This window comes from Mastigoproctus giganteus, chromosome 6 (assembly GCF_048544385.1).
Source record: "Mastigoproctus giganteus isolate SK-2022 chromosome 6, ASM4854438v1, whole genome shotgun sequence".
Lineage (NCBI taxonomy): Eukaryota > Metazoa > Arthropoda > Arachnida > Uropygi > Thelyphonidae > Mastigoproctus > Mastigoproctus giganteus.
The window spans coordinates 225,262,774-225,278,950 of record NC_143580.1 but is presented as its reverse complement, the minus strand read 5'-3'; the positions used below and the strand labels follow the sequence as shown (position 1 = coordinate 225,278,950).

The window sequence follows — 16,177 nt, the reverse complement described above, 5'->3', positions numbered from 1 at the left end:
GCCCAATGCTTAAGCAATGCTCCAACATCAGACAGCACAAAGACATACTCTGCAATAGAGAACCCTGATCCCAGAGGAAGTAGCTATAGTCGGTGACTCGATTGTAAGGAAAGTAGAAAATATATTGTGATGAAATCCTTTATTCCACGTTAAAATTTCAACCTTTATCTAAACCTTGGTTTTCCAATAAATGTGCTTAGATTAGTTAGTTATTTGGTTTTTAGGAGCATTAGCAACTAAGGCCATATTGCTCCAGGATATGCGGTGGTCATTCCCTGACCTTTCCGCATCCTCCGTATTTGGTGGTGACAGGCTCGAACCCTGGTCTAATCAAGAAGCATGTGCTACGCACTGCTGCTCCTTACCACCTGGCTACAGAGGCGCCTAATGTGCTAAGGCTGTTCAAGATAAGAATGTTGCATAGTGCAATCGACTTGCATCCAAATCTCCAGATTCATTTTCAGCCCACAGCAAAGTTTGCAACAATTGTAAAGCAGTCATTAATCAGTCCAAACTAGATTTTGACCAGGCTAAGAGTAGAAAACTTGCTTCTTGTCCAAACAATAGTCAAGCATTCTGGCCTCTTGCAAAAGCCATTGACTGCAACTTTTGCCTATCTCTACTCCTACCTCTGTTAAAACCTGATGTTTCTATTACCAATTTGGCTAAAGCTGACCTGCTAACATTCTAATTTTCTTCTAACTCTCATATTGATGATCTTGATAAATCGCTTCCTACCATTTCCAGTACACTCCAGTCAATGCATCCTGTGGTCTTCTATCAACAGGATGTCAGAAAAATTTTGGGGAATCTTGTTGCCAAGGAAGTTCCAGGTCCTGACAGTATTTCTCCACTTGTTCTCAAAACCTGGGTTCCAGAGCTTACTCCTGTTCTGTGTAACCTTTTTACACTTTCTTATTTCACTGGTGTTTTTCCCCCGATGGGAAATTTGCTCTCATCCAGCCAGTTCCTGAAAAGGGTGACAAATCCACCCCCATCTAATTACTGTCACATTGCACTGACTTCTTCACTTTCCAAAGTAATGGAGAAATTCATTAACTGCCACCTCCTAAACTATCTAGAAACTTTTCATCTCATCAATGACTGCCAACATGAATTCCATCAGTGTCGATCGACTGGTGATATACTGGCTTATTTACCCATCTATGGACAAATTCAATGGAAAAGTCTGGTGAAACTCCAGCAATTGCTCTTGACATTTCAAAGGCTTTTGATCAGGTTTGGCATTAAGGTCTTCTAAATAAGCTTCCATCTTATGAATTGCCAACTGTTTTTTGTAATTAGGTTTCCAGTTCTTTCTCTCTAGTCACTCACTGAAGGTGATAGTATACAGCTCTCAGTCTTCTAGCTTCTCCACTAATGCTGGTGTTCCCCTTTGTTCTTTCTCCCACTCTTTTCACTCTTGCACATTAATGACTGTCTTCCATTGACTATAAATCTTATCCACAGTTTTGCTGATGATAGCACATTGCAATCCACCTTCCAGTTTGAAAAAACCTTTCCTTGCACAATCAGCTTCAACTTTTTGAATATCCACTACCAATTCCGTATATGCTGATCTCCAGGTAATTTTTCAGTGGGCCAAAGACAACTTAGTTAATTTCAATCCTTCTAAAACTCAGTCCTGTCTTATATATTGCAAAAAAGATTCTTCTGCTCCAATTCCATGGGCAATTATAGAAGACAATTCTTCTGAATTGTCTTCTATAATTCCACCTCTCTTCCAAACCAGTGCAAACACTTGCCAAAACCATCAGCATCCTTTTACTGTCCAACTTCAAATTCACAGAACTTTTCTTCTTCTTCCTCCTCATTTATTTCAAATTTCATTTTTAACAACCTCCTGTCACAAGTATTTCCTGAAAATTACAATCTACAGAAATTCAAGTCTAATGTCAAGAAGTATCTTCTTTCATCTTCTCAACATCCAATCCACACATGGTACTAAGTATACTATAGGTTCCAATACTTTTTGTGTTTGGATTTTTCATCAAAAATAAAATAAAATAATAAAGACAGGTGGAATAGGACCAGGGTGTGTCTACTAGGGAAGGGGGGGGAAGCTAAAGCAGATGACATTGCAGAGCAGTTATCACCTTTTAAGGGCACAAAAGGTGATATTGTTTTTTTTTTTTTTTTTTTTTTTTTTTTTTTTGGTAGTTGTTGGCGCATAGGCTTCTATGGCCATAATGCACCTCCCAAGGTTTTTGCAGTACTTTGATCCAAGCCCAAGGCGGGAATCGAACCCACGACCTTTGGGTTGACAGGCAGGCACTTTACCCACCCGGCTAGCCCGGTCGGCCTGATATTGATATTGTTGTACATGCTGGTACTAATGATATTAAGAATAGGAGATAGTGTATAGTGTATTTAGGGTCTAACGGCACCAGGGGTTTCCCCCATCTCCGCATTAAGAATAGGAGATATGAGGATTTAATTAAAAGTACAGAGAGCAATGTTGAGAAAAAGTTGCAAGTTAGGAGTGAAATCGGAAGTGTTCGCAATCCTATGCAGACACGACAGGAAGGAGTACATGATGAGAGCCTTGTGAATCAATTTGCCCTGTAGAAACTTTGTAAGGCTCATGGGGTAAAATCTTTTTAAGCGTAGTCTGTACTTGTTGAGAGACTGTTTCTACAGGGATCAATTACACTTAAACAGAAGTGCAAGAATATTTGCTGATGCTAAGACAGTGTTAGGTGGGTCACAAAACTGCTAGCTTGAGGGGAGTACACAGACTAATGGATTAACTACAGCTACAGGCAGAGGTGAAAGTGATTCTTGCACCACTTCTATTAGAACATGTAGCAGCCTGGAAAGCAAGGTATCAGATTCAAAACCTGCCATGGGTCTTCATGGAACAAGCAAATACGTGGGCTGTGTCAGGGTTACTAAGAATAAAGACAGTTGCAGGTATACTTGTATGTACACTAATTCTAGGAACATAGTAAATAAATTTGATGAATTTGACTACTCATTAAATCATCATATGCAGGCATCGTGGGGACATCAGAGACATGGTGTCAGTAAGATATAAGGGATTTGGAATTGGAATATGGAGAGTACAATATGTACAGCACTGGTAAAACAAAAATGAGGGGAGGAAAGTGTTATAGGCCTAATGCCTATGATGAGTATAACAAACAACTGCAGAAACATATAGTGTGTCAGTAAATCAGAATGTCTTGTAAATGGAAATTTTAACTTTCCACATATTGACTGGACCTTTTGGGTTGGTCACTTACACAGTAGCAAGACTTTTGTAGATTTTACTGGATGATTGTTTTCAACATCAGCATGTTAGAGCGGCAACAAGAGAAAGCAATACTCTTGATCTAATTATTAGCAACAACACTAAATGTATTAAGAAACATGCAAGTAAATATATTTTTTTAAATAAAAACTCAATCCTGGAAAATTTTGATCCTGTCTTATATAAATCAATAAATATAAGCATATTAAAACCAGTCTACTATTTAATATTCTTCTCTGAGAACATCTGAGAGTGTGAAGTACTTAAGAAAATAAATGCAAAAAATGTGAAAGTAACATAACTCATCCTTATATTTGATTATTTTGTTCCCCTAAGTCCAAATTCAGATAGGAGATTGTCTTGAATTTGTGTTAAATTTGAATTCATATAACAACAGTAGATATGAGTATTACAAACCAGTCATGATATACATAAGTTTCCAATGAAGACAGCTATTGTGCTCAAAGCTAATGACTCTCTTCTATGTCTCAGATGTAAAGAGAATGGCAAACTGAACCTAAAACTTGGTATATATCATTGGATGACAGTGAATCAAGAAATGAGGAAGCAAGGGTCTAGTTGAAGTCCTAGAGTAGTAGGATGCTGGGGCCTCACCAGGAATTCAAATATCCAGTAAATTGCAAAATGAATGCACTCCTAAAAATTGTCAAGGAAAGTGTCAAGTGTAGGCTTTACTGATAAAACTATCAGTAGAGTTTACTGATAGTTTTATCAGTAAACTCTACTGTTGCAGAAATTAATAATGTTTTTTGCAATAAAGATGGATGGACTAGAATAAGCCCACTTATCTTTATTGCAAAAAGCTGTTCATCACATCATTTTTACTCCAAGCATGTCTATCTGGAGTAATTATGATGATGTGACAAACAGGCTGTCAATCTTTAATGAGGTTGTTATTATTCATGCAATAACTAATAATATTAATTGCACACAAATTGACAACTTAACAAATAGTTGCAGGAGCATGCTGAAAAAAAAGCTAAGAGTTAGGTTAGAATGTATTTGTGTCTACAATTCTGCCTAGATAAAATTAGTAGGACAACATGCTGAAAATATTATGGATTAAAGATCATATGGACTAAAGACTAAGGAACTCTATAAGGAATTTGATAGCAGACCTTGCAAAATCCTTCAACTAAAGAACATTGCAAGGTCTGCCTTTACCACATCATGTATTGCATAAATTTTTTTGGCAATGAGCTATTTACTAGTTGCCTGCTTTGAAGGTCATCTTCTATGCTCTCCACCCCATCCATTCCCCATTAGAATTCTGCAGCTCATTTTTTTACTATGGTATATGATGAAGCAGGTATACCCAAAGTATTTACCACTTAATCATGAATTTCTTTCAGCATTAAACCCTTCTTCTACAGATATCTTACAATCAATGGTGTTCAAATTTGTCAATCATTTGTAAAAAAGAAAACAGACTAAGTTTCATTGATTCTTAGCATCTGTTTATGTCAAGATCAAATAACTAAACAAGACAATATTTACACAATATTATTATCATTATTTTCTACATTAAGCCACAAATTTTTCAATATCCACATGTGCACATATACAGGTGTGACTGTTAAATGACAAGACTGCACATGCAGCAACTACACACCAAGTGCTACCTGTCAAACAAAGGCACAGCAGCTTACCTTGAAACTTTCCCATTTTCTGCTGTCACATTCCAACATGCTCATTCGTTTTGCAGAGACAGGTTTTCATTACCTTTTATTTTTGCAGTTTGCCAGAAAAATGACAAACAAAAGAATAGAACAAAGAATCAATCTCAAAATTTTAACAAAACTAAAGAAAATACCAGATAAAAGGTATGAGTGATTACGTTAAGTGTTTGAATGCCATAAAAGATTTTTAGATGGAAGAGAGAATGTGGAAGATGATGAATGACCAGGCTGTCTGATATCCATGAAAACTGATGAAAATATGGACCGGGTAAGGGCACTGATTAGAGGTGATCATTGTTTAAGCATTACAATGGTTGCATCAGAACACAATATGGACAAAGAAACAGACAAATTTTAATGGAAAATTTGTGTGTGAGAAAAGTGTGTACCAAGATGGTGAAAATTTTGAATGACGATCAAAGAATGACAAAATTCGAAGTTTGTGAAAGTGTTTGGGGAAAAAAAAAAAAAAATCAAGACTTTTTTTTGAGTACAGTAATACCCCGACTTACGCGAACTCGGAGTTACGCGGTTCTTGATTTTTTTCGTTTGGCAACGCTGCCGCCCACTATCTTCAAGGTCGTTTTTCATATGTTATCGATATACGGTGCGACGGTGGAGAATGAGAGCGAAAGATGAACAAAATTCAACTTTGCTGCTTTTATGTTTTTTATATCAGTGAAGGGAAAACACATTTCACCATAATAACGTAAAAACCAACACAATTCCAGCTATCGGTATAATCGCAAATGCAATTAGATCGAGTTTACTACCAGTTTATAACAGATTTCACTAGCAGAAACACAACTGGATTTTCATTGTTTTATGGTAGTAACCCCTAGAAATGTGAGGTGTTAATAGTGTATCTCTGCCTTTATGGTGTTGTTTATTCAGTTGCTACATGCATGCAGCTTTGTTTATGCGTATCAAACGTGCCTCCTCGTTTTGTAATTGTGCTTTATTCCCTAAAATTGAGTAAAATACTTAATTAAAAGGTGTGAAAAGGAAGCGTCCTGGTGAAGACACTGCAGATTCAGAGAGAAAAAAAAAAGCAATTATCGATAAACAGAGGCGGACTGGGTCAAAAATTCTTACCCGGGAAAATTTATAGTGGCCTCATACTATGGTTTATGGCCAAAATCACACTGGCCCACCGGGGTTTCCCTGGTAAGGCTTATGGCCAGTCCACCTCTGTCGATAGAGAAAAAATATGAAATTGTGAAACGCTTTGAGCGAAATGAAAGACCATGTGATATTGCACGTGCTACAGGCCTAAATGAAGCAACGGCGAAAAGCACATGACAATTGCAAACTTGACAGGTTGAAAATTGAAAAGGGCTCAATTGTAAAGGGCTTAAAAATTTTAGAAAACAGACTCCAACGAAGAACGCGTTACAGCTACAAAGCAAGGAATAAAAAAATTATTAGCTTGCTACGAAGAAATTCTGCATGAAAAAAAGAACGCGCTGTGTCATCAGACGAATTTGTTAGATTTTATGAAGCCATCGACATCGAAATAACTTTTTTACGTAAGTCATTTGTTTTTTTTTATACATATTTTGTATTAATATGTATAAAGAACTGCAATTTTATTAATATTTTTCTTCTAAACTAGTGTTTTTGTTAGTCCTTGGTCCCAATTAAGCAAAATTTATATGTATTTATATGCAAAGTTGTACCCCCGACTTACGCGAATTCGACTTACGCGATTTTCGTCGGACCCACCTATCGCGTAACTTCGGGGTATTACTATACTGTAATTACTTGTGATGAGAGATGGCTGTTCTATGGCCCAGCAATTAAAAGACAGTCTTAAATAACTTAAATATCTTTATTGCAGGCAGTGATTGGTTACATGATTGTCTGATGCAATAATACCCACAACAGCAACAATGCTAGTCAATGCAATGAAAACAAAACAATCACCCTAACCAAAAAAAGTAAGAACGTAAAAATCAAAAATAAAACCATGCTTCTTGTTTTCTTCAATATTAAAGGAATTATTACGGCTGAATATGTACCACAAATCAGATTGTCAATCAAACATACTAGATTGAATTTCTGACAAGGCTGCATGAAAAAATTTGAAGAGATCTGAATTGTGGAACGATGGTTGTATACTCCATCATGTCAATGCTCCAGCACACAAAGTGCTCTCTGTTCACCAGTTTCTGGCCAAAACACAAATCCCTGTGTGTGAACATGGTGGACGAGCACACTATTTACCAAACCTAGGCCCCTGTGACTTTTTTCTCTTCCCTGAACTGAAAAGTGTACTTTAAGGAACCCATTTCCAGTCCACTGCTCTCATTCAGAAAAAACAACTGAAGTGTTAACAAGGCTTACAGATGGTAACTTCCAGAAATGTTTCTGCACTTGGAAGAAACATACAGAATAGTGTTTTTTTTTTTTTTTTGGTAGTTGTTGGTGCATCGGCTTCTGTGGCCATAATGCACCTCCCAAGGTTTTTGCAGTACTTTGATCCAAGCCCGAGGCGGTATTGAAATCCGCGACCTTTGGGTTGCCAGGCAGGTATTTTACCCTCCCGGCTAGCCCAGTCGGCATACAGAATAGTGTGTGTGTGTGCAAGCCCAAATTAATAATTTTGAAGGGAATAACTTGCAAGATACAAAATATTTCATTATATTTACTTTAATGCAACAGTCTCATTATTTAATAGACACACCTTGTATTCCAGAAAGGGTCAGAAACATGAAGACCCAATCGCAACATATCATCAAACATATAATCTTTACAAATTTGAATGATGATAAAAAATACCACAATTTCCATTATTTAATGAAATATTAACTAATTTTTTTTTTTTTTTTTTTTTTTTTATGAAAACCCCAGACACGCGAGGTATTAGAACCTATAATACTTACTACCTTGCTTGGGTTGGAGGTTGAGAAGATGAGAGACAATATTTGTTGACATTTGACTTCAACTTCTGTAGACTGTAATTTTCAGGAAAGACATATGAAGGAAGGTTGTTCCAGAAAACGGCAGTTGAATGAATAAACTAGGAAGGTGAAAAGTGGGTTCTGTGAGTTTGAAGTTGGACAGTAAATGGATGTTGGCTGATGGCAGCACGTGTTCAGGCTATTTTGAAAGAGAGAGTGGGAATTATAGAAGCCAATTCAGAAGAACAGTGCCCATGGAAGTATCTGTAGAAAAGGCATGCAACAGAAACAGTACGTCTATGAGACAGTGAGTGGAGAGACTCTGTTAGAGATGAATCATTAATTAACCTAACTGCCCTCTTCTGAATGGAATCAAGAAGCCTGAGAGAGGTTTTGGGGGCACCATCCCAGATGTGGGAACAATATTCCAAGGCAGGGCGGATTTGTGATTTCTACAGAGTGAGCAGCTGTTTGGAAGAAAAGTAACGCTGAGAGTGAAAGAGAAAACCAAGTTTTTTAGATGCAGAGGAAGCAATTGTAATGTGCTTGTGCCAAGAGAGAGAGAGAGAGAGAGATTAGAAGTCAGGGTAATCCCCAAAAGAGATATATATCATTTTGCCTAGAAATCGGAGTGTCCCTAAAGATAAGCATAGGAGCAGAAGAATCCTTTTTGCGAGATATAACACAAGACTGAGTTTTAGAAGGGTTGAAATCAACTAAGTTGTCTTTGCCCCACTGGATATTACCTGAAGATCGGCATTTAAGGAATTGGTAGCAGATTTTCGAGAAGTTGAAGCTGATTGAGCAGGACAAGGTTTCGCAAAATGGAAAGTGGAATGCAATGTGCTATCATCGAAAAAAATATGGATAGGATTTCCAGTCAATGGAAGAAGGTCATTAATATACAACAGCAAAACAGTGGGGGAAAGAAATGAACCTCGTGGGACACTGGCATTAGTGGAGAAGTTAGAAGACAGAGAGCCATCAACCATCACCCTCAGTGAGCGATCAGAGAGAAAACTGGATAACCAATTACTAAAAACAGTTGGCAAACCATAAGATGGAAGCTAGTTTAGAAGACCTTTATGCCAAACACGATCAAAAGCCTTTGAGATGTCAAGAGCAACTACTTGTGTTTCACCAAACCTTTCCATTGAATTAGCCCATAAATGGGTAACATAAACCAGAATATAACCAGTGGATCAACACTGACGGAATCCATACTGGCGATCGTTGATCAGGCGGAAGGTTTCTAGGTAGTTTAAGAGTTGGCAGTTAATTGATTTCTCCATTACTTTAAAAAGAGTAGAAGTAATTGCAATGGCATGATAATTGGATGGGAGGGATTTGTCACCCTTTTTAGGAACTGGCTGGATATGAGCAAATTTCCAAGCAGAAGGAAAAATACCTTTAGAATAAGAAAGTGAAAAAAGGCGGCAAAGAATAGGAGTAAGTTCAGGAGCACAGGTTTTGAGAACAAGTGGAGAAATACCATCGGGATCTGGAGCTTTCTTAGCATCAAGATTCGTCAAAATCCTTCTGACGGAAGACTACAGGGGGAATTGAATGGCACGTGTTGGGAATGGTGGGAGGTGTTTTACCAAGATCATTAATACATGAGTTGGAAGCAAAATGGGATGCTAGCAGGTCAGCTTTATCCTTGGCCGAAGTGACAACAGAACCATCTGGTTTTGACAGAGGTGGGAGCAGAGATGGGCAAAAGACCAGAATGCTCGGCTACCATTAGGACAAGAAGCAAGTTTTCCACTGTTAGCCTTGTTCAAAATCTAGTTTGGACTGATTAATAACTGCTTTACAATTGTTGCGAGCTTTGGTGTAGGCAGAAAATGAAACTGAAGAATTGGAAACAAGTCAATTATGGTATGCAACATTCTTCACATGAATGGCCTTAGCACATAAGGCCGAGATTTTAAAGTGGAGTGTGGGATAAAGGATTCCATTCCTACAAGAATAATTTCACTGATACGATCTGAGCAAACGTTGACATCAGAAGTTTTGAAACAGTAATCCGACCAAGGAAAAGAAATCTCGTAGGTCATCCCATTTTGCATTCTTGTAATGCCAAAGAACACGAGGTTGAGAATAACCATGAGATAAAGGCTCCATTGGAGAAGAGACAATCACCAAGTTGTGATCTGAGGCACCTAAAGGACCACTCACTTCAACCATGTACTTAGAAGGGTTGTTTGTGAGAAAAAGATCAAAGGTGTTGGCTGTATTGTTAGGATTGTCCAGTATTCTTGTAGGTAAATTGAACAATCTGTGCAAGGTCATTAGTAATTGCAAAAACCTCAGCATCTCGGCCAGCTGGGTCAATGTGACTAGAAAACGGAAGCCAGCTGGAGTTGTGAACATTAAAATCACTAAGGAAAATTACCTCACTGTTAGGAAAGTTGAACTGGAGAAAGTCAAGTTGCAAAGAGAGGAAGTCGAAGAGGTCCAAGTGATTAGTGGAGTTGGGAGAACGGTAGAGACAACAGATGAATTTGACAGAATGAGATAGAAAGATTTTAAGTCAGAGAAGATTGAAAAGAGGAGATTCCAAATTACCAAGTCTCTGACAGCAATATCGGAACGGACATATGCACAAGTACCACGTTTCAGGAGAAAGGAATCATACAGCGAATAATTTGGGCAACTGAGATGAGCAGTAGTTGAATCAACCGATAACTGAGATTCTGTCATAAAAAGTACATGGGGTTTGGCAGACTGCAAGTGGAAATGGACATCATTCAGATTAGAAATGAGACAATGTATATTTGTGAAATGAACTAGGAAGTTTTTTGGAGGTTTAGATCTTTTCGCAGATTAGTATTAGTATTAGCAGTATGGTGCAAGAAAGCCTATGGCTCATGCTGCACCAGCCAAAAAAAAATAAAAAATAAATAAATAAATAATAATAATTAATAAAAGAAAAGGAAACTAAACCTATCATCCTATACGTTTCCCTGACCCAAAGGTATTATCCAGATGACTTTTGAATTTCGCCAAACTGTCAGCCTCTACCACCCATGTAGGCAACTTATTCCAGTAATTTATAACTCACTGGCTAAAATAAAACTTCCTGCAGTCCAATCTAAACACTTTCCCCCGTAACTTGAATATATGTCCCCTAGTTCTAGCATCATTTATAATCTTGAAAATTTCGTTCTCATTCATTTTACTGATGCCTCTCAGAGCCTTAAACACCTCGATCAAATCTCCTCTAAGGTGTCTAGTTTCCAAACTCTGCAACCCACATATTCGAAGTCTTTCTTCATAAGGACGCCCTTTTGCTGATCTCACCAGGCGAATTACCCATCTTTGCACCCTTTCAAGAAGCTCAATGTCTTTCTTTAGGTGCGGTCTCCATACTTGAACACGGTATTCCAAGTGTGGTCTAACAAAAGCCTTATATAATGGGATTATCACGTCCCTATCTCTACTTGCAAAAGTTCAATAGATCATCGATAGGACACCATGGGCCTTCCTTGCAACCTGTTTACAATGCTCAGAGAATTTCATGTCTGACCGTATCGTAACACCCAAGTCCCTTTCCTCCAGTACTGGGTTTAGTTGAACTCCACCAAGTGAATAAGTTATTTTAGGATTACTGTTTCCCAGGTGTAATACCTTACACTTTGTTGGATTAAAGCATAGCTGCCATTTTTCTGACCATTCCTGAAGTCTATCTAGGTCTCTCTGAAGAAGCTCAGCTTGACAGTGATCATTAACTACTCTACCAATTTTAACATCATCTGCAAATTTAGACATCACGCCCTCTATCCCTTCATCGATGTCGTTTATGAAAATTAAAAACAACAGTGGTCCCAATACTGATCCTTATGAAACACCACTTCTTACATCAACCCAATCTGAGGAATAGCCATTTATCACAACCCTCTGCCTCCTGCCCTGAAGCCATCCTTCTATCCATCTAAGGATTTTCCCAGTGATTCCAACCTGTTCCAGCTTATAAAGCAACCGCTCATGTGGGACTGAGTCAAAAGCTTTGCTGAAATCTAAATAAACAATGTCGAAATTATTCCCTAATTCCAGCTCGTGAGTGACCCTTTCGAAATAGCGAACCAGATTTGTTAAATTTGATTTTCCCTTTACAAAACCATGCTGAGTATCCTTGAGAATTTCAATTCGATCCAAATGATCCTGAATTCACCCTTGATCATTGCCTCCATGATTTTCCCTACTACTGAAGTCAGACTGACAGGTCGATAATTTCCCACTTCACTCTTAGAGCCACCCTTATGTATGGGAGATACATTGGCACTTTTCCAATCCAAGGGAATCTCCCCAGAGTCTAGTGATGCTCGCATAATTAGCCTCAATGGTTCAATGCACTCACTTGCCACCTCCCTTAAGATTATAGGGTATATTCCATCAACTCCAGGAGCCTTACTGGCCTGTAGGCTCGAAGGTTTTTCATTAAATAATCTTGTGAAATTTCAATATCATTAATTACATATTTTTCAACTTCGCTCCCACAATTTCCCATTGCCACAAAAGGTTTTTCATTTGTAAATATCGATGCAAAATAACTGTTAAGTTTATCACTAACGGCAACTGGTGTATTTAATACTATCCCCTTTCCCTTACGTAAAGGTCCGATCTGGTTTGTCCTGCTCTTCTTGGCATTTATATATGTGAAGAATTCCTTATCCCCCCCCCCCCTTGCTCTGTTTGCTAGTGATTTCTCATAAACTGCCTTTGCCTGTCGAACCTTTTCTGTGGCTCTATTACAGATCATCTTGTAGCTGTTATAGGCTTCAGTACTTTTTATTGCTCTGTAACCTTTCCATGCCACCTTTTAATGTGGTAAGTAATGTGGCAACTTCACTATTCATCCAACTTGGAACCCTCCTCGTGAAGTATTTTTTTTATAATAAGCTTACTCTATTAGTTTGACAATTCATGGTGTATTCAATAGTAAGAAAAAGTGTGGTGGGGGAAATGCTGTATGAAGTAATGAAATTTTTGGATATGGCGTAAGAATATGGTAAGAATATGGTAAGAATATACTCAGATCCTTGACATAACGTGGCCTCAACAATGCCCTTCCCCTCAATACACACTACTAGGACTCCCTCTAGTCACTATCAGGTAGATTATTTTTTATTTTTTTATTTTTTTGGTTTTTAGGAGCATTAGCAACTAAGGCCATATTGCTCCGGGATATGCGGTGGTCATTCCCTGACCTTTCCGCATCCTCCGTATTTGGTGGTGACGGGCTCGAACCCCGGTCTAATCAAGAAGCGTGTGCTACGCACTGCTGCTCCTGCCCACCTGGCTACGGAGGCGCCCTATCAGGTAGAGTAGAGGTAGCAAGATTATATGCTAACTGATCTGGAAGCCTCCTAAAGAGTTACCAATAGGTTCAGTCCGGTGTACTAACTAGCGGCCGGCCTGCGAACACTGTTTTAGAGCTGTACCCTCGAAATGTAAGGAAGATTGGATCTCGCCATGATGTCTATCATAACCTCAAAAGTCATCATTCATACTGCATGATAGAAGAGATGGGGAAGGGTTGACCGGAACTTAGCTCTGGAGATTAAACATGGGTTCCACCACTTCAAGAATCCAATAAGCAAAGTGGTGGTATTGCACCAGTTGATGAGAGTCATCTACCACCTAGTACTGCCTGGTAATGCAGAGGGGGCGGCATTCCTCCATGTGGTGTGGGCACCACACCTCGACCCCTGTTTACGTTGGTTCACACCTGGGTGGTCACCCACCATGTACTTGTGCATGGAGGTTATACCCAGGATTACTAACAGTCCCACCATCGTGAAGGTGCAAGCAGAGGATTTGGCTGCCACAGACCATCCGGACTTTGCCGAAATTGGGCCCACTTGACTTGAGTGTCAAGTGGGCCCAATATCAGTTCCTGAATATCAGTTCCATCAGCGTTTTAGACTCCCAGGTAGCAAGTACAGCTTGTCTAGCATATCTGAGAGAATGTCTGTGACAACTTCAACACAGCATCCAAATTGCCAAGCTTTTTTCACAGATGGTTTTGAAACATTATACAGAGAAGGATAAAATAAATAACCAGAATAATGATGAAACTATTTGTTAAGCTAAATAAACTCACTGGTTACCTAGGTCAGCTAAATATTACTTTAGCAACTATATTAGAACAAAGATAGCTGAACAAAAACAATAATAACATATTTCCTTACCTAATTAATGTCAATAAACTGAGTAGAAGTTTAGTATTAAAAAGATTTTTATGACATTATTGAAACTCAGACTAAAATTTTTTACAAATAGGTTTTTTTTTTTTTGTTTTTTTTGTTTTATATATTAAATTCTTAATAAAGGACAGACAAACCTGGTTCATCGTGGAATTTACTGAGATCAAGATGGGCATTCAGGACAGAATAACGTTTGCTCATACAAAGCTATTAAAGATAAAAAATAAAATAATATTAACGTACATCTATTCATAATACAATAAATAAAATGAGAATAAAAAATAGCTAAACATGAAAAATTTAATTCAAAAGGAGTTAATGTAAACTTTGGATATATCTATAAATTATGACCATATAATAGATAAATGGGTGAACCAAGTTTTTCCTATTGTGGAATCCTGCCAATTTTAAAATTGGACTTCAGACTACTTAGTACTCAGATTTAACCTAAAAAAAAAAAAAATTTAGCACCGAAGGACAGCAATGGTTCCTCCAGTATTGTTTTTATCTTCAATCTAGATTACTGTGTGTTAGAATTGGAAAAACATGGTCATATATATACGAGGGGTTTCCAAAAAGTACAGTAACACATTTTTTCTTTCGATGATGTTTAATGATACGAAGTTAAAATTACACACCAGGAAATAAGTAAACATGCACTACTTCTCCACAAAATCTCCAGTTTTATTGATGCACTTTTCCCAATGATGGATCAGTTTATCAATACCAGTACTGAAGAAGTCCATGCCCACACGCAGTAACCAACATCACACCACCTGATGAACTTCCACATCCATGGTGAAATGCTTTCCTGAAAGGTGTTTTTTCAGAGGGCCAAACAAATGGAAGTCTGAAGGCAATAAGTCTGGGGCTGTAGTGGGGGGGATGTGACAGTTTCCCGATGATTGAGGCACAACCACTCACGAGTGGTGTGGGCAGTGTGTGGAGTTGCATTGTCGTGCAACAAAATAATGCCGCTTGTCAGGAGTCCTGGTCATTTGCGTCGAATGTTGGCTTTCAGTTTTTCCAACATTGCGCACAGAAGATTGTGGATGTTTCCAGGTCATGGAGTCTTGTTTGCTCTCCGGGGTAAAGTGATGAACCCACATTTAATGTGCTGTGACTTTGCGAGTGACAAAATCCTCTCCTTTGTCGCTGTATCGCAACAGGTTCTCCACACACATTCCCATGCATTTTGCTTTGTCCTCCTCTGGCAATTGTCGAGGAACCCAGCAGCAGCACACCTTTCGAAATCCAAGGACATCGTGAACAGTCGATTTACTCATGTTCACACTATTTGTGCAATTTCATGCAGTTTCACTCGCCTGTTTTTAAGAACAATGCCTTTAATGCATGAAATACTGTTTTCTGTCTTGCTTGATGTCGATCTTCAATGTCAACATAGCGCGCTTTAAATTCATTGCACCAAAAACACACCTGCTGCTTTGTCATTACCTTTTTGCCATACACAGCAACCAGTTCACAGTGAATGTTACGGGGTGAAGATCCTTTTTCTAGCAAAAAGCGAATAACTTCACAAACACCTGTTTTGGACTACACTTGCACAGTAGCTGCCATTTTGCAACTGGAATCTGCTGTGAGGCGACAGTACTGCAACACTGCACTGGCAGTCTTTTTGAACGTTATTAATGGATCTATCTGTCCACCACATTTCATCTCATTCCCTTTCACCATTATTAAGAAAAAAAATGTGTTACCTTACTTTTCGGAAACCCCTCGTACATACATAAAACCAGCCAGACTCGTACTTTTGGCACATCTAGTATTAGTATTGATCACAACATTGCAAGGCACCTCCGTAGCCAGGTGGGAAGGAGCAGCAGTGCGTAGCACATGCTTCTTGATTAGACCGGGGTTCGAGCCTGTCACCACCAAATACGGAGGATGCAGAAAGGTCAGGGAATGACCACCGCATATTCCCGGAGCAATATGGCCTTAGTTGCTAATGCTCTTAAAAAAAAAAAAAAAAACACTGCAAGGAAGCTGGAGGCATTCACTGCACCAACAAAAATCACTTTCTGCATGATGAACAAGGCCCAAATGTGTTAGTGTAATTAAAACATATGC

At 38.5% G+C, this 16,177-nt stretch overlaps 1 protein-coding gene across 1 annotated transcript in view; it reads right to left on the bottom strand.

Annotated features, from left to right (window-relative positions):
* The window catches only part of LOC150085036 (nuclear RNA export factor 1-like), a 152,418-nt gene that overhangs the window by 59,810 nt on the left and 76,431 nt on the right, over positions 1-16,177 (bottom strand). The window contains exon 9 of the mRNA XM_090376440.1: positions 14,227-14,296. Within this exon, the coding sequence (XP_090232566.1) occupies positions 14,227-14,296 (70 nt within the window). The remainder of the gene's footprint in view (positions 1-14,226; positions 14,297-16,177) is intronic.